We start from the raw sequence: 20,059 nt of genomic DNA on the forward strand, positions 1-20,059 counted from the left end.
TCTGATATTGGAGACGCTCGAAAAGTAAATCTCAAGAATCCTTATGTTAGTCGAAAGTTGTCGAGATGCTTCTTGGAATTGCGGTGCCACTCAATAATAAAAGCGTCCATCTTCGTAGTGAATGTGCAAATCTGCATGCATCTTGAAGGGGTTGAACGGAACTAAATTCAATTCATCGCATTCGGAGACCAGAGAGTTTTCGTCTTAAAATATATGTTTTGATCATCTTTCCTGTATTGCACTCTGCAGTGAGAGACTGATGACCAATATATTGTTTATTCCCCGTACTTTCATCTTAGCTTATTAATACATGCATACATCAATCCATATCAACATATCAACACATAGCATCTGATTGATATAGAGGATGAAAAGCGTGAGGGAGAGCACCTAACCTTTTGGAAAGCCAACAAGTGCTAACATGCCCAACATATGTGACAATTAACAGTCATGGTATTGTAGCACTAGCCGTCAATGGCGAAAGCCATACGCCGCTCATCCAAAAAGCTAGTACCTATGTAATATACTTGCAGAGTTCCTCGGGGATTTCGCAACTTGGAAACTTCGACAGAAGTGCCCTATATCAGACCCAGCCGAAGGTTTTTCTCTCCAAAGCTTCAGTTAGCTTGTAAGTAAGGTAAATAAGAAGATCACCAGCTGAGTGACGGTGGCAGAAACGCTACTATCGGTCACTGAACAGCTGGCAATCCTCAAAATACTTAAGGAATTGTGTATTTTTTATTTGCTCTATCACCTTGGCAAGCAAGGAAGCTATCGCAAAAGGCGTGTGACTTGAGGAGTCCAACCCTTCTTGGGATTAGGATGGACGTGGACGTTCTAACGAAGGCGGAATTCTTTTAGTGTTACAAGAAAGGCGATACAAACGCGTTTCCATCTCCTAAAGCACCACATTTTAAGTTTGGCCCCCTGGTTGTGCTCCAATACGTATCCGGGATACTCGATTAATGTAAAGCATCTTGTAAGCTAGCATCGGCAGGTACGACCACCCTACCCCCCTCTCGTACAGCAGTAATGAATTCCGGTGGAACGATCGTTGTACTATCCAATTGAGACTTAAGTTTCCTTTTAAGGCGGGTAGTGACATTCACATTGTGACGTTTAAGAGTCCTGGTAACCAATGATACCAGGTAGGTCGTAAGTTTGTTTACCCATCTACGCATATATTTTTTCATAAGCAGCACTACGTACGTTATTACTGTAACTAATAGTAACCTTTTGCTTGCAAAGTGCTTGGGCAGAAAATAGCTCTCCTTCTCTTCCATCTCAATTCGTTCCCACACTAATGAGGACCCCAGTGTGGTCAGAGCGCGGAGGGCCCAATCTCGGCGGTCCGTGCTGGAGTCATGGTCTAGACGGCTGGCTGATCCTTCGGCTGGTCGTAGGACCGTCGAGGCGATTCGCCCGATCCTTGTGGATTAGGTGAATCGTGACAGAGGACGCCTCACTTTCCAGCTCACGCAGGTGCTCACTGTGCATGGTTGCTTCATACAGAGCATACGCTCGTCGCCAGTCCCGCATGGGAGGGTTGGCGCCGTGTCCTCGTCGCAAAAATAGGAAACGACTTGTCGTTGCCGAGTGTTGTGGCATCAATGCTCGGCGACGACGAGTCGTGGAAGGCGATGCTCGACTTCTGCGAGTGCACCATCTCGAAGAAAGAGGCGGTGGGGCGCGTGAGAGACGCAAAATCCCGCCGCCGTTGAGTGGGGGCCAGGGAGGCGGATCTCGCCCAAGCCCTGGCCCTCTAAGTGTTTCGAGTCCCCCTCACATGTCGGTCTGGGGACCGGTGAGGGGGGCCTAAGAAGACGACCTGCAAGCTGCTCTGCACGCGTTTTACGCAAGAGCATCCGGGTGATGAAAGGCCGGCTATCCTCGACCCACGCTGGTTCTGGCCCAGCGGGGTATTCCGTAGGGTAACTCACTCTAACCGGCGTCATCTAGGCGAGCTTCGGATAGCCTGCCGACCGAGAAGGCTAGTGGTCGTGGCGCCGACGACCGCCGGTCCGGCGTCCCGAGGGGGAGGGTGATGGGAGAGATGTGCTCCGGACTAAACGCTTCACTTTCCCCTCTTTGCCTTTTTATGAGTTCTGTCTCATGCGAGGTTTGGATATTGGTTGTTGAGCAACAGGAGGTTTTAGTCAGTTCGACTCTGACATACCCCGCCCGCCATCCCCAGTGAAGGGCGGAAGTCCGGCGATTTTTTCATGACCAAAAAAAACACTAATGAGGATCGTGGCTTCGAGAGAAATGCTACAGCAAACTCATCTCCTTGTTACGATCTTCGGACTGATGGAGGGTCTGAGGAATTGGTATTTTGAGTTCTTCGGTCGCCTAGTATAACCAACATTTACGGTTTCTTCCCTGAGGACTTTTACTGTCTAAATTACCCGTAATTAGTACTTTTTCATGTTATCTGTCCTTCGGCGAGCTATATAAGTGAGGTACTGAAGTATCCTGTAAAGGTATTAAAGTAGAGAGGGGTTGGTGCTTGTCGATATCGAGTTGTTTCGGAGAATGGAGACGTTAGTACGTAGAGCCGTTCAGAGTACGCGGACATCATTAGTTTGGTCAGCTTTTTTAAATAAAATTATTGATGGCAGCGGCTTGGCTCTGCCCCTGGCATTGCTGAAGTCCATAGGCGACGGTAACCACTCACCATCAGGTGGGCCGTGTGCTCATCTGCCTACAAGGGGAATAAAACAAAAATACTGAGACCAAGTTCATCGTCAGCCTACTCTGAACCGCGTAGGATATCCCTCATTTCTGATCCCGAGGCAGCTGGTAGAGTGCTGTCATCAGCCTATTCATAGTTGGAAATTCTTAATATGAGAAGGTGGAGTCGAAGTTAACCAACTTCGACTCCATCTTCTGACTATGACTCTTCCTTTTCATACTTCCAGAGTTTTATGTAATATATACTCTTCATATATGTTAAACAACATGGGAGATATTACATAGCGTTGTCTTACTCCTCTACGTAACTCATTGACTAGACGTGTGGTTACCAAGGCTTAATCGTTACGAATCCTTTTCTTCTATAGATTTTTGATTAGATAAACTATGAGAAACGAAACGTCAATTTAACGGAGAACTTCCCAAAACGGCCAAGTTGTTATAAACTTTCTCATATTTTGATAATTATGGTCAGGTAGACGAAGCAAAACAATTAATATTCCTTTGAAGTAGTGATACAACTGTAAAAAATAGAATTGAGTCTTGACTTAATAGCAGTTGAGCCGCGACTCGTTCTACACATACGAAGCAATAAAAGAGAAAGAAAAGATAATACTATAAAATTCATACATTTTTTTTTTTGTACAAAGCCTTTATATCAATATCACAGATGGACACTTCAATTTATTTTATGTAGATATAGTAAAAATCAACTCCATTCAGTCGACGAACTAGTTATTTCATAAATCTTAATAATTATATTTAATGTGGATAATATTTAATTATACCAGTGTAATCAAGTTTCTTATTAGGCTTACTTAAATCTGAACTAGACTAAACTTAGTTAAAAAATACGTAAAACAGATGTTCTGAAAATAGTTGAAGGATGGAAAAGAGACGCTATATTTATTTAAAACGAACGCAGGTCGATTTGTAAATAAAATTTATTTCGAAATATCACAATATTGAAAATTATTCAATTGTCGCATCTACGTTGGCGTGGATAGAATCTCCTCATTCCATATTTATGTCAGTTTATGAGGGTTCGTGGCATTTTATGCCAGCCGCCCATACAAAAATTGTGGAAATATATTCCTGATAATTATGTATACAGTATATATTTAGTACATGGTGAATTGTTGTGCCGATACTTTGGTTAGCCTGCCTTACTATACGACCCGTGTCAATAAACAGAGGCGCGATTCAGAAAAATGCACAGCGACATCTATTGAGAGAACTCTGAAACTTTCATGCTTCGGGGTGGATGTTTTCTATTTAAAGTAAAATGAGTCTTTACGTAATGTGTATTAAGGACTATTCTTATATTTCTAGTTACAGCTTTAAGTAGACAAATGCTTAAAGAATCTATATAGACTACGGTTTGCTCTATATCATATACCGTTTTATATGTTTAATGTGGATTACTGTGATGAATTATTGGAGGTTATCGGGTTATTTCTTTATTACTATAGCGCCACCCACGTCCGATGTAGAGTTCAATCATACTAACTGATAATAGAGTTTATCCACAGAGTGCTTTCGGATATTCTTTTTCGAAACATGCTTCGTTGAGAGTTCACAGCAGCATTGACTGAGAATTTTTTTTTTATTACTGACGTTTATCTACATTTATTACTCACTATCCTTTAGCCTGTATAATCTCGCCGATACCGGTAAAGAAACAAAGTAATGACAATTTTATTCTCACAGCGCCGAAAGAAGAACTTAGAGGTCACTCAAAAGCGTTGTTCATTCCAATACATACATTCCTCTAATTACAGTACATTTTCAAGTATCACTTTAGGCCAGCGGTCTGCTCCCAATACCTGCTGACTGTCAATCCCACATACCCCGTCCGTCTCCTAGGCGCGACCACCTCCTATGAGGTACGGTACCCTGCCAGAAACAGGATCATGGACGGCATTGCTCTAAAATTAATTTCCACGCAGCATTTCACAACACTGGCGGTAGGACCTCTTGTGAGTCCGCACGGGTAGATACCACCACCCTGCCTATTACTGACGTTAAGCAGTAATGCGTTTCGGCTTGAAGGGTGGAGTAGCCATTGTAACTATACAGATACCTTAGAACTCATATTTCAAGGTGGGTGGCAGCATTGACGTTGTAGATGTCTATGGGCTCCGCACCAGATGGACTGTGAACTCGTCCACTTATCTACGTGTTTTTTTTTAAAAACCCACATTTCCATGTGAGATTTTAGAACAAAAACAAAAGCGGCGAGCAACACTCATCTCCCTTGGGCGGAAGATTCCTCTCGAGCTATTTTTGCCGACAAAAAACAAACGCCGTCAGATTTATTATCATTTAAAACGTAATAAAGAATTTCCATGACGTCAGAACAAATACGAAATAATTAAATTAATAATTAAATTATGTAAAAAATTTTATTCGCCTTTTTTTTTATTCTCCTATCTTAAGTTTAGTATCTGTTCTGCAATGTGAGTACAGCTCGATTTAGGTCATTCCAAGATGCCTACGTTCGTGCTACGGAGCAATTAGTTATAATAAGTAAGAGTGCTTGATAGCTACCGTCGTTTATACCGACTATCTTTTGATGGCTTTTTCAGTTCAGTAGATTGTATTAATGCAACATACAAACTAAGTAATGGTTAATGTTTTTATTTTATAACTAGCTGAGTCCCGCGATGTTACCCGCGGTTATTGTCGTACGCGCGGATGACGGCGCGGGGCGAAGCTAGTCTAAAAAAGTCTAGCCTAAGTTACTCCTTATAGTATCAGCTACATATCAGAGAAAGTCCCGTCAAACAGAGAAACAGACAGACAGACAAAATAAAAATAAAATGTTATTTTGGTATATTTACTGTGTATACATACTTACGCATTTAGTGTTTATTTTATTATTACAAACAGACACTCCAATTTTATTTATTTATATAGATGTATAGACAACGACACTCATTTTATGAATATAGATGTGTCTTAAATGTAATGGAGCTGGGCTGTCCCTTCAAACCGACATGCTGTGTGACCGACCTGACAATTTCTTTAGAATATTCAGAGAAATAAGCTGGATGGCAGTAATATATCAATTTGCAGATATAATTATCTATGAGAGTTCACAGTGCCACTAATGATTACACAAGTTAATGAATATTGTAATCAAAACTCTATTTACGGCTTAATCTCACGTTTTTAATTGTCGTTTTTAATTTGATACGATTACAATGTTGTTAAGATTCATCTCCTTTACTCTTATTGCTTAAACGTTCATGTTACTATGTTACTATAAATAACATCTTATTAAGAACTACATATTATTAACCATTTGAGCACGAGCCGTCGATAGATCGACTCCCTATTTATGTGTATAAAGAGCGGAGCGTAGGAATACCGACTATTTCGCTGTTTGATTATAAATATTAGGTATCGACCTGTACGGTCTTTCTTTAGCGCTCGCACGTATAACGTTTTAATAAGTTAGTAATAAAATTTATAAATAACTATTTAAAATTATTTTGTTGTGAATTTAGCATTGATTTTTGTATTTTTATTAACTTAAATTTGTTATAAGGATTTTTTTCCAATAAACTTTAGCAATTTTGGCTTCTGCAAAATCTGTATATAAAAATGAATTGCTGTTCGTTAGTCTCGCTAAAACTCGAGAACGGCTGGACCGATTTGGCTAATTTTGGTCTTGAATTATTTGTGGAAGTCCAGAGAAGGTTTAAAAGGTAGAGAAATATCAAAATGCTCGGCATTAAATAAAAATAACAATTTTTGTTTTTCCTTTGATGTTGTTTGTTTTAAGTTTATTTTATACAAAAGTTTAGGTCTTTTATTTATCGATTGAGGCACTACGAAGTCTGCCGGGTCAGCTAGTATATAATATATAAATAAAGTCAGCACTAAAAGGGTTAAGAATAACACCATAATCATCCACATACACCAAGTAACACCAAGGAAACTGTACAGTATTCGAAACATCGGAAACAATTAATATAAATATTGAAAAAAAAAAAAAACGAAATCAAATCGTAATAGTAGTTTTAATCATGTCTACGACTCGCTAATAACGATTAAAATAATTGAATGTATATTCTTACTGTGATTATTATTACCCTATATTACGATTTCTGTGGTGTATGGTCATAAAGATCCTTCCTGAACACATATTTGCAGGAATCACATGTTTTGAAGAAATTCTTGAATATAAAATCATTTAAAAAAAATCGTCCATATCCATGAAATTAAAATAAAAAATTAAATTTTTTAAGACAAAAAATGGCCTCTTTTTGGTTAACTACTTTATTCATTCTTTGAAAACACAATACAAATTTCACCTGATTTGATCCAATTAATCAGTCGGTAGCTTATTTAAAATGATTTAAGCAGAACAAAAGGAAATTTCAAATGATTTTTTTTATCAAAGTGCCAATAAATGATTGTAAACTTTCCTGAATTCTTGAATTGTCTTAATATTCCTTTTACCTTGTATGTTACGGTATTCATGATACAAATTAGACGTAGACGTATTTCAGTAGGGAGTACACGTTCTTCAAACAAATACATAATGTGTAATATACTTTGAACTTTTATTACAGAGATGTGTAACTCGTTCAATTTCTAACAATACCTGGAACTACCTACCTGTAAGCCTGGACTAGTAAGTACCATTCTCGCGACAGCTGACGTAGAGTCAACGACTATCGTCTCTACGTCTCCGTGGGCTGAGCACCCTTGGGGAGAGCTGCACGTTTGATTATAGTCCGCGGAATCTATCCTTTTTATCGCTGGGGAATCCTTTTACGGATACTGGGTCGAGGGGGGGTAGCCAACCGGACTATGTCGGACTCCGGCGTCCCCAGAGAAGAAGAGGGCGAAGAGGAAGACCGAGTTCCTCCTCTTCTTTCAATTCCTCCCAGGAAACTACGCCTTGAGGAAGGCGCGCGAGGGGGAGCGCAGCGTGAGCCACGCAAGATCCACCCCACCAAATCGACTACCGGCTAAGCCCCATCGTGCTCCACTAAATCGCCTAAATGTAACTTACGGTACCGCGTAGTGGGCGGCAAAAGTCCACCTTTGCAGTTACCCGTCCTGATGATAGGACGGGGCTTCATCCCCGGGAAAATCTCTAAGGACGTCGTCTCTGGAGACACTCTGAGCATAGTGCACAGGGGCCACCATGCGCTGTATTACCACCGGACCGACAGTTGCGCATCGGGCACTCTGCCTTCTGCGCTAAGGAACTGCAGAGCGATCCCAATCCCTGTCATACTCCTCCATGTATCTTATTAGGAAGTTCGCCTCTAGTCCGAGAAGAAAAAAGTACCACCACCCTGTCTACATGTGCCGTGAAGCTGTCATGCCTTTCAGTTTGATACTTAATTGTACTGTGATTAACTTTTACTGGTGGTAGGACCTTTTGTGAGTCCGCGCGGGTAGGTACCACCACCCTACCTATTTCTGCTGTGAAGCACTAATGCGTTTCGGTTTGAAGGGTCGGGCAGCCGCTGTGGCTATACTTGAGACCTTAGAACTTATCTCCAGGTGGGTGGCCCATTTACGTCGTAGATGTCTATGGCCTCCAGTAACCACTTAACACTAGGTGGGCTGTTAGTTCGTCCACCAATATAAGCAATAAATAAAAAATAGATACAATTCAGACTTCGACTTCATATCTGAAGTTGTGTAGTGGCATCGACGTTTTCTCGACTCTTTTCTCCGGTAACCGCTCACAGCATGCGCGCCGTAAATTCCACTATTCACCTAGAAAAATAAAAAAATCTCTTAAATATTCCAGATAAAAGTGATTTGAAAAAGGCTTGCACTATAATAATATTAATCAAAACGCATTATTTGATATTTAAAGAAAAATAGAGACTTATTAAATATAGCGCCATTTCAAACGTTGTAAGAAAACGTATTAGATTAATTTCGATTTACAAATTCATTTATAACGTATTATTTTCGTATCAAAGGTACGGTCAAATTCTTCAGTAAAATCAAGACAGACAGTAAATTGAACTGCCAAAGAATAAAATTGAAATTCAGTGAACTTTAGAATCGATGACGTCTGTTCCAGTATTTTTATAACGCCCAAGTCATTACGGCGTTCCTTCAGTTCTCCTTCTATGATCCCAAAAGTTGAGAGAGTTTTCAATTTAACAAACAAAAAAAAACAAAAAAAATACCTTTAATATTTGTCAGTCAGACTGACAGTCACTGTATAATAAAACTTACGACCTATGTGTTAATGTAGATAGCGCCGCTCGTGACGTTATTGAGCTCATTTAACTACAGTACACGACCTAATTAATCTGTTCAACCTGATATATTCAAGATTTTGCATAATAATACTAACTAAAATTTAGCCAAACAACGTTTTCGCAACTATATATAATTTATGACACAAATTCCAGACAAGATAATTTTTTTTGCTCCAATGAATCTTAACTATATCGCGAACGAATTGTTTGTGATAGCTCATTTAAATAATCGATTGTCGAATCGACTATTTCTTAATGAAGCGTCCCTAAAAAAACAGTATTCTACAATAAATCTGAATGATATTTTTCATAATGATACCTAAACGATATGTAAAGTGAACTCGTTAGATTAATTGCTAACGATGGCCGAAGACCGCCAGGGTCCATCAATTCGCTTAAGCCTTTGACTGCCATGTAGGTCACCGGTGCCCTACGCGGCCCACTGAATTAATTATGTCGATTTCTGGTAATGGATATGGAATTTGTACTAAGGCGCCGGAATATGTAATAACTAGTCTATGGGAAAGACGAATTTTTTTTATTGCCCTTGCAGGTAGACGAACATACGGCCCACCGGATGGTGAGTGGTTACCATCGCCCATGGACTTCAGCAATGCCAGGGGCAGAGCCAAGCCGCTGCCTACCGCTTAATACTCTCCACAAGCTTCGTTTGAAGAAAGACATGCCATAGAGCTCGGGAAACACCGTGGAGGGGAGCTCATTCCATAGCCATGGGGTACTGAGAAAGAAACTATTTCTAAGAGATTTAAAAGATTAAAAGAAAAAAAAATAATAGGAGCCAAGGTTAAGCAGGTGCTTAGTAACAGAAATGGACATAATTACTTCAGTGTGCCACGTAGGCATCGGTAACAAACATGGCAGTCAAAGGGTTTATGATGACTTCATGACGTCAGACACTGACAAATGGAATAGTATCAAACTGCAAACCAGTTAAGCCATACATACCTATAAATTAGTACTTGAGCTATTTTTAGAAGAAGACATGCTAGCTGTTGGGGTAACACCTAATAAGGCAGTCCAATGCCAATATTTTAGGTTCATAGAATCTCTGTAACCATTGTAGAATTAGAAGAAGAAACTTTAGAAGAAGACATGCTAGTCGTTGGGGTAACACCGAATCAGGCAGTCCAATGCCGATATTTTAGGTACATAGAATCTGTGTAACCATTATAGAAGGTAAGTAAGTGGTTATAGGAGATGTGAAATTTTCCCTGGTACCAAGAAGTGCAATGGCGTTATCTGTATTAGTTCCTCAGGAACTTCAAGTCACCGAAGACGCAATGACTACAGGCAATTTAGGACATTTTTGTCGATCTCTGTTTTAAAAATCTTAATGAGCGCTTCTCTATGTTTTCGGAAGCTTTGATCCAAGCGCGATACACTCATATTTTACTTCATAGAAGAACTTATTTTGGGCACTTTCAATATTAATTGTTCCAAATCTTTAATAATGGCCTTTTAATAAATCTAATTTAAATTACACTTCACTCGTCACGCAATATAACTAATCATTATAACTTGATTACGCACTAAAATCATGTCTAGTAATATGCATTAATTTGTCTGGCAATATATTTTAACGTCAATTTCTTCGGTACTGCTGGGTAATGTTGCTGATATTAACCTTTTTTTTGGTATCGATGGGGAATCCCAGTTTTTACGGACACCCTGCCGACGGGGGTCGGACCGAGTTATGTTGGACTCCGCGCCTCCAGTGCAAAAAGAGTGAGAGGTCGCGAACCGAGGTCCGTGTCCTCCCCCAATTAGTCATAGGAGACTACGTCTTTAGAAAGGCGCGCTGGGCTAAGCTCGGCACTCGTCAAACCCGCCCAGCTTAACGACTACCGACTAGACCCCAACGAGCTCCTCCACTCCGGCTGGGCGGGTACCGCCAGGCACCGCCATGTGCGCACCATGGTGCTGATATTAGCCTTCATCTGTCTTTCTATGCGTTCATTTATATCACTCTACCTACATTCACCTCTCTACCTCTACCAAGGTTAATCTTAGTTTTTTTGTACAGGCTGCTGAAAGCGGAAATGTCGATGACTTCATGCGATTGTACCTCAGTGAGCCTTCTCGTCTTGCTGTGCGCGATGGAAGGGGTCGTACAGCTGCACATCAAGCCTCTGCTCGAAACAACACTAATATATTGCATTTCATCAATAACTACGCTGGAGGTTAGTCTAGTTTCGACCGATTTGTTATCATATCATTCATTGCATATAAACTGATAATCTATACTAATATCTACAGTGGTTTTACGGATGTTCCGTTATAACTACTGAACCATGCATCCGATTGACTTGAAACTTGGTATCCATGTAGAAAGTACTTAATGGATACCTAGGCTAATATTTATATAAGTGTTGGAGTCCCTACACCAATTGCAGGGGCGTTAACTATGAGAATCTTTGTGGGGGTGAGAAATAATAATGTTAATTTTAAATGCTCAGCGAAGCGGACGAGTACAGCTAATTGGCTTATAATGCGTGATGGTAATTGGGATAACCCAACTTTTGAAGACACGGATAAATCACAAATATCTTGACAAATTATTAGAAAAAAATCTCAGAGTTTTATCTCATTTATTTTGTATTCTGTTACTTAGCTTCGTCATTGAATAGTTTTTATAAAATTAAATAGCTTTTTTCTAATTTAAATAAGATCGTCACTTCGCCTCGGTCACATTAAGGGAGAATTGAAAACCGATGTAACTGAGCTTGGCTTATTGGCGATGCAAACCGAGAACTTAATTCACAGTGCCCTGAATTCAAAGAAAATTAAATGAATAAAATTATCGATACTGTTTATGAAAATGCTTCTTTCGGTTTGAGTTTTATTTGACAATTCTATTATAGGCTGTTTGTTACGTTGTTGGTTACAAATCTTATAAAAGTATTTTTCGTTAATATTTACGATTGACTTCCAAAGTGAAGGAATAGCATCGTGTAATAAACATAATACCCGCAAAAAAATAATTTGCGTAATTACTGATGGTAGGACCTCTTGTGAGTCCGCGCGGGTAGGTACCACCAGCCCGCCTACTTCTGCCGTGAAGCAGTAATGCGTTTCGGTTTGAAGGGTGGGGCAGCCGTTGTAACTATACTGAGACCTGTGAACTCATATCCCAAGGTGGGTGGTGGCATTTAAGTTGTAGATGTCTATGAACCGGTAACCAATTAACACGAGGTGGGCTGTGAGATGTCCACCCACATATGCAATAAAAAAATTACATGTCTATTTTTAAGTTTGATAACAAGGTCATGTACAGAATCGACAAAAAATGCAACTTATCTTAATCTAGCGTCAATTCGTCACGCAGAATCAAACCGACTGCAATGTCATATCAATCTTCAATATTTCGTCTCAATTGCTGACAATCTCACGCCTTTCTTAGTGTTAGTGTTTTTGTTAATCTAATTAAATTTTAAAATCTTAAAATATATTTTTTTACCTATTCTAGTAACCTAGATTCACCGAGCTAGTAGGTGAGCTCACGGGGCTCAAAGCGCAAGTGTTGCTAACACTAGGCCTAGCAAGAGCGGTGCTTCGCAGAATCTACCATCGGATCGGAAACGCGAACCACTGAGAAGATCTGGCGAGAAACTCAGTGGGCTGTGTCTATGGGTTAATTTACTCGTCGAGCCCTTCGTCGCAAGCGACGGGTTCGGCGAGGGCGGTGACCGGTGCTTGAGGTACCTAAAAGCACCGTTATTGGATCGAGAGGATCCGTAATGACGTGTTTAGGGCGACCTCGACTGTTTACCATTCGGTCCACAGGATCGGGTATGTAATTACCGGTGGCCACGACAACAGAGTTTTCATGTCGTGCCGCCTTCTCAAAGTGACACAATGATGCTGACTGTAGATACTTACTGGCTGAGTCAAGCTCCAAATCATCATGGAGATCCAAATTCCTTAAGAACCATGGTGCTCCGACAGCTATCCTGCAAAAACGGGATTGAATGACTTTAAGGGGTTTCAAGTTAATGCGGGCCGCGTGAGCAAGCACTACGCATACATAAAAATAATATGATTTTTAATGTAAAACCACTTATATTAAAACAGAAATTATATACGAGTATCCATCAAACATTCAAGATTGCACCGCTGATACTGCAGTTTAAGAAACATTTTTAAGTTGACGAAATTCGAAGAATGATATGAATAATCGGATTTGGATATTTCAAATATTTCGGTATAAAGCTCTTACACTCTTGCTCAACTCCGTCATACACTTGCGACATTGAAAAGTTTGGCTGTGACTCTGAAAAATATATTTATATCGGAAAGAGAATGCGAACTCTAGAATTCATTTTTGATTTAATAATATTTCACGATTCATTATTGCACAATATTGTACATATTAGGGAGTGCATTGGAAATGTATTATTAACTGCTGTCACTGTACATATTTCAATTACTGTATTTAGAAAACCATCATCGAAATATTGTGCTGATTGCAAGATTTTTCGCGGGTATTAGAAAAGAAAAGACAATCCAGTTATAATTTTTCATATCTATTCTTAGGAGTGGAAATTCAAATGATTCATTATTGCACAATATTGTACATATTAGGGAGTGCATTGGAAATGTATTATTAACTGCTGTCACTGTACATATTTCAATTATTGTATTTAAAAAACCATCATCGAAATATTGTGCTGAGTGCAAGATTTTTCGCGGGCGTTAGAAAAAAAAAAGACAACCCAGTTATAATTTTTCATATCTATTCTTAGGGGTGGAAATTCAAAACATCATCACGGGTAATGTCTCGTATACATTTAAATAGATACAATACAAATACAAATGAAACTGATGCTATATACCTACAATTCAAGTACAATATGCTTTAGTATCCTCGTTCCATCTACTTGAGCTATGAATGTCAAAAGAGCATCTTCTCTGTGGAGCTTGCTCATGAAAATAAATAAATTTTGACAAAACTACTTTCTGTCAATAAATTCCAGACCTTAACGCTAAGGATAACGCCGGGAACACACCGCTCCACGTGGCTGTCGAGAATGAAGCCCTCGACGCTATAGAGTATTTGTTGCAGCAGTGAGTATTTGACTTTACTTGTCTAAGAAATTTAATGCTTTTAACTTATTAATCCATTAATCAATACTTGAGGTGCTGCTTGAAATGAGCATTTGGTTCTACGCAAGCCCATGGTTGAGTTAATATTTAAAAAAAAGAGAAATAATTATGTCCTATCGTGGGATCCATGTCAGAGGCGATTTTTTTATGATCAAAAAGGTTTTCGAAACGTTTATAAATATCTTAAGAACACATTTATTTATTAAAAATTATTATATATTAAATACAAAAAGAGACAATAAATCATGGCACACACCTACTGGTATATAAAAGAAAGAGATAGCCAGAGAAAGTCGCATGGAGGGGGTATAACGTTTTCTCCTTACGTTACTATTTCTATCAGTCAACTCTTACCGCAAGCCGGGCTAATGAACTTTGTGATAATTACTAAACGTTGCTGGCGATGTTTTGTATCCAAAAAATTTAAGGATTTCCTAGGCTTTTTGAATAATTGTAAAACGTAGATAAAATATACTGTAAATCTTTTCTTAATTTCTGAAATACATTACACACAAGCAACATTTTATTTTATAGCTTAAAAAAACTATCTATATATTAATTAATACGTGAAGCAAAAACTGTGTATCCCTTTTTACGAAAATTGCGCGAATGGAAGAGTATGAAATATTCCATACTTATAGAGAATATAGAGAAGTGCACAATGCTAATATTTTTTTAAATAATGCATAAAAGATACATTAAATCGATAATTAAAACATTACACACACTACATACCATGTATTTGACGCACACATGCATGCATACTATTTATTGTCAAACTTTTGTTCTTGACGTCTGTTGTCAAATTGAGAATATTGTTTTTCTTTGTTAATATTTTTTATAGCGTAGTCTTGGCAAAATTTGTGATTATAGAAGTATAAAATACAATGATAATAGTGTACAAACTTACAATTCCAATTAATTATAGTCGAATTTCGACTACTGCGGGACCTCTAGTATTTATGAATGAAGACAATATTTACGAAGAACAATATTCCCAAAACAAATCACTTCTGATACAGCTTTGAGTTATTGTTTTGTTTTTAACGTACTTCCTATTTGTCGTCGTTGCGTTGCTGACAGTTATTTATCTTTCCTGTCATAAATTTCGATTTTATAACCAGAAATATATATAGCTTTCGTGGGTGCATTTGAAACTTTATATTATTGTTCTAGACACGTCGAAACTTCTGTCCTCAACGAGAAGTGTCAAGCTCCAATACACATGGCAACTGAACTAAATAAGGTAAGGGATGGGTGGTCTTCCAGTTGCTTAAAAATATAAGCCGATATGAAATTCAATTGCCTGTACCAAAATAACAGACTTCATAATAAAAACCTATATAATTTATCTCTCTCTGTGCGTCGTATTCCTCAGTTCTAAGGGTCGTGACCTTTACTGAGCACTTTTGTTAGGACTATGTTCCTCCATTCACTCCTGTCCTCCGCGCAGTGGATAGCGACATTGATGCTGGATTCCAAAGTCGTCTTAATCTGATCGGACCAGTGCATGGGACTACGCCCCCTAGGCCTCTTCTTTCCACTTTGCCGGTGATGAGAAGTTTTTCGAGATTGTCACCCTTTTCCCCGCAGCGTGACCAAAAAACTCTAAAATTCTACGTAGGCAAATGTTGGAGAGTCTTAAGGAGACGCCTAGTTCTTCCAGGATAATAATTACTTTATACTGGGTGATAAAAGACCATGTATGTTTCGGCCAAGCGTAGTACCGAAAGATGCAGATATGTAGTACCGTCTGTTTGGATTTCAGATAGCCAGTATAATTAGGTTAAGGCTAGATGTCGAAACATAATCTACCTTGGCATGATTTATTGTTATTAAAATGGAGTAAATGCGATTCAACTACGTCTAACTAATCATACTAACGGCCCATAGCATGTTGCCAACCTGCGCAGCTTAATACAATCCTACTAATTTAAAAAAAATTAAATCTATTTCATCTACCTCCATTTCATGTTCATTGTAAAAATGAAGACTAAATTACGACAGAAACAACGTAATTTGTACATTATATCCATCACATTTAATTTATAAATATGGCCGTTTGCGATTTGTGTTCTTGAGGATATTCACTAGCTTCATTAAAAGTTAATTGTTCTCCACAATTATTTTAGAGTTGTAACCCTCAAGAATCTCGCCAAACGCAATCCTTTGCAAATTTATTGTTTTAGGCTTTCGTTAGCCACGCAGACAATTAAAACGGACTTCTATCTAATTTGTGTTTTAACATCTTTAGATGTTTTTCGTGCACCGCATTTAGATTAATTTGTAGTCGAAGCAGCTGGTGTACAAACCATAATTAAATTCATAACGAAAAATCCGAACACCTCTCAGGTCTGGACAGAAATCAAGAAAATCACCCTTTGATTTATTATAGACGCCAACAGCTATTTCTAATCTTTTTTATTTATTGCTTAGATGGGTGGACGCGCTCACAGCCCACCTGGTGTTTTTTTTTTTTTTTTTTTTTTTTTTTATGATTGAAAGTTTACTGGTGGCCCGAAGGCCTTTCCAGTTTCACCAGGACAGGTGGGCGAGCAAAGGCTCAGCCAAGAGGGGTGGGATTTGCTAACAACTGCCCGAGCGCCTCCGAAGGAGACCTAACAACTCAAGAGCAATTGTTTCGCGAATGAATCTACTACCGGATCGGAATCGCGACCCGCTGAGAAGATCCGGCGAGAAACTCAGCGGGCTGATGCATGGGTTAGGTTGCACGTCGACCTCTTTGTCGAGTTCGACGAGTACGGTTACCGGGGTCCCTAAGCCTGCCCCTAGTATTAGAGCTGAAGGCATCTAATGCAAAGGTTATTGGATCTGATGGATCCGTAAGGACGTGTCTAGGGCGTCGACGGTGACTGGCTCCTGCATGATCAGGATTCGGGGAGTAGTCAGCGGCGGCAACGATAAGGCGATTATCATGACGCATAGCCTTATAGAAGTATCGTTCCGACGCTGACTTCATGTATTTCCGAATTGATTCGAGGCCCAGGTCGTCGTGTAGGTCAACGTTCCTCACGAACCACGGAGCCCCGACAGCTAACCTGCAAAAGCGGGATTGTAGGGATTGGAGGGTGTCTATGTGTGTGCGGGCCGCGTGAGCGAACACCAGACTCGCGTAAGTCATGACGGGCCTTATGCAAGTTTTGTAAAGTGTCACCTTGTTCCGAAGGGACATTTTACTCCGCTTACAGATCATGGGGTAGAGTCTACCGAGAATAAACGCGGCACGGTCACGGACTGATTTTATATGCGGGCGGAATGTCATCGATGCATCCAGGGTAACGCCCAGGTACTTGACCTTCCTGGCCCAGGGTATGGGTTGTCTAAAGAGAGTAATCGGGGGTGTGAGATTCCTCCTCCTAATCCGGGAGGAAATCCGTGTGGAGCTTCCCCTCTGAAATAGCACCGCAGTACTTTTCGCTGGGTTGATGTCTATGCGCCATTTTCGGAACCACTGTCCTAGGGCTAGGGCTGCGCTCTGAAGCTTCTTCGCGATTAGGGACTTATTTCTACTAGAATAGTAAACAGTCGTGTCGTCGGCGAATAAAGCTAAATGGGTCGGCGGCGACCGGGGAATATCGTTGACGAATAAGCTAAATAGGAGGGGTGAGAGGACAGAGCCTTGCGGGACTCCAGCTGTGAGAGGTCGTGGGGAGGAGCGGGTTCCCTCGACTCGATATCGAAAAGAGCGGTTCGACAAGAAGTCCCGTATGATGAGCACGAGACTATCCGGCACGCCCATGTTGAATAGTTTGAAAATCAAACCATTGTGCCAGACTTTGTCGAACGCTTTTGCGACGTCGAAGAAGAGAGCTCCCGTGTATAACGGTTTTGGTCGATTAAGCCCCACAAGAATGTGCTCCGTGAGGCGGTGCACCTGTTGAACGCATGAGTGATTTGTACGGAATCCGAATTGTTCATCGATAAGAATGCCCTTGGATGAGACGAAGTCTCTGAGGCGTTTGTAGAGCAGACGCTCATACAGTTTGCCTAGAGACATGAGGAGGCTAATCGGGCGGTAGCTCGTCGGATGATTTTTTGGTTTACCGGGTTTATGTATGCCGATAACGTCCGCTTCTTTCCACACCGCGGGAAAGATACAGTTCGCCATAGCGGCATTGAAAATAGATGCCAACATCACGATGAGTTGGACGGGTAGAAGTTTAATAACGCGGTTGGATATACCGTCGGAACCGGGAGCCTTGCGAGGACGTAGGTCTTTGATCAAGTCTTTAACTTCCATCGGGGTGACGGGTGGTAACGCATCAGAGGGTGGCAAGGAGGCTCTGCGTTCTACCTCACTGTCTACTAATTCTACATGAACAGGGTCCACGGATTGAGTGCTGGGCGTGCACTGGGTTTGCAATGTATCGGCCAGCAGCTCTGCTTTTTCGTCATCATCGAACGCCGCGAGTCGGCCTGAGGGGCCTACGAGGGGGGGCATAGTTACTACCGTATCCGATTTGAGAGTACGAGCTAAGCGGTAGTAAGACCTTTGAGAGGGCGCGAGTCCTTCTAAGAAATCAGACCATCTGGCATCTCGGACTTCGGTGATGCGAGACTTTACGTCGCGTTGTAGGGCACGCATTCGAATACGATTTTCCGCGGTAGGATACCTATCGTACGCACGGATCGAGGCGTTCTTAGCTCTAAGGAGTTCCCTAATATCGTCGGGCAATTTGAAGCGGTGAAGGAAGTCCTCCGCTACAACTTGCTTCGATGACCTATCTAATGTCGAGGTGATGTGTGACGTTACGATGTCTATGGCTTCAGCGGTATCCTGAGGAGACGGGATAGAGTCCGGACTAAACGGAAGCGATGGTGGATCAGATTCAGCCAGGCTGATGCCCAGCGTGTGCCAATCCACCACAGTCCTCGTGACGGGAACGGAATCGGGAGCGCGACCGAGCTTCATAACGACGGGACGGTGGTCTGAATCTAACTCTGAAACTACTTCGATCGAGTGTAATCGCAGAGTTACGTTTTTTAATAACGCTATGTCGAGTATATCCGGGCGATGCGCGATATTTAGCGGGTAGTGAGTCGGGGTTAGCGGAGCGACGATATCGAAGGCGAGATCATCGACTAACGCGTCAAGCCGCCTGCCATTCGGGGTTGTGGTGTGTGAGTTCCACCTGATATGTTTACAATTTAGGTCGCCCGCCAGAATGACAGAGCTCCCCATACCGAGCAGCGCCTCGATATCACTGCTTAGAACGATCTTATCCGGTGGAAGATAAACGGACGCGATAACGATCGGCGCGTGTCCCGTCAGTGAGATTCGGCACACTGATGCTTCGATATTAGCGAGCGCGGGAGGATCGAGCGGGACGCAATGCAGGGCTCTTCTATAGTAAATGACGGTACCACCACCACGGGCAGAGAGCCTGTCGTTCCTGACCATGTTATAGTTCGCGATTTTAGGGTCACGGCGCGCGGGCTTAAGTAGGGTCTCCTGCACTAAAAAGATATCAATTTGGTGGTCACGCAGAAAGTCAGAAACCTGATCACGTTGATTTGCGAGACCGTAAGCGTTAAAAAATCCTATCGTTACGGATAGGGGCTTTATTCTACTTATATACGCCATTGATTACCGGCGGAGTGAGGGGAGGACGTACGTATTTAATGACGCGTATACGTCGGCGTATTCCTGCACAACGGCGATAAAGTGTTGTGCAGTGGAGGCAGCGCGAATGGCGTCGCCCAAAGCGTTAACGCGCTCAAAGTTGATCGACTGAAAGAAGTCGATCGCTAAAGCGAGATTGTCGGACGCGGTCGGAGGGCAAGTCGCGGGAGAGGGACGAGTCGCGGGGGCGGGACGAATCGCGGAGGAGGGAGTTGTAGCCGTGTTCGTGTACGGCAGCGGTTTTGCCCAGGCCGAGACACTGGGCACCGCCGCCGGAACGAACGCTGGCTTAGCCTGCGACGCAGAGGGTGCCGAGGCTTTGATGTCTGGGCCGGAAGCTCGGAGGCGGTTT

The 20,059-nt window shown here is 41.3% G+C and overlaps 1 protein-coding gene across 4 annotated transcripts in view; it reads left to right on the top strand.

Annotated features, from left to right (window-relative positions):
* Positions 1 to 20,059, top strand: part of LOC101744290 (transient receptor potential cation channel subfamily A member 1) — a 62,838-nt gene that overhangs the window by 24,193 nt on the left and 18,586 nt on the right. For all 4 annotated transcript variants that reach the window (XM_062670970.1, XM_021352274.3, XM_062670945.1 and 1 more), the window contains 3 exon segments: positions 10,984 to 11,140; positions 13,934 to 14,024; positions 15,240 to 15,309. In XM_062670970.1, the coding sequence (XP_062526954.1) occupies positions 10,984 to 11,140; positions 13,934 to 14,024; positions 15,240 to 15,309 (318 nt within the window).

Source organism: Bombyx mori, chromosome 1, assembly GCF_030269925.1.
Source record: "Bombyx mori chromosome 1, ASM3026992v2".
NCBI classification, from domain to species: domain Eukaryota; kingdom Metazoa; phylum Arthropoda; class Insecta; order Lepidoptera; family Bombycidae; genus Bombyx; species Bombyx mori.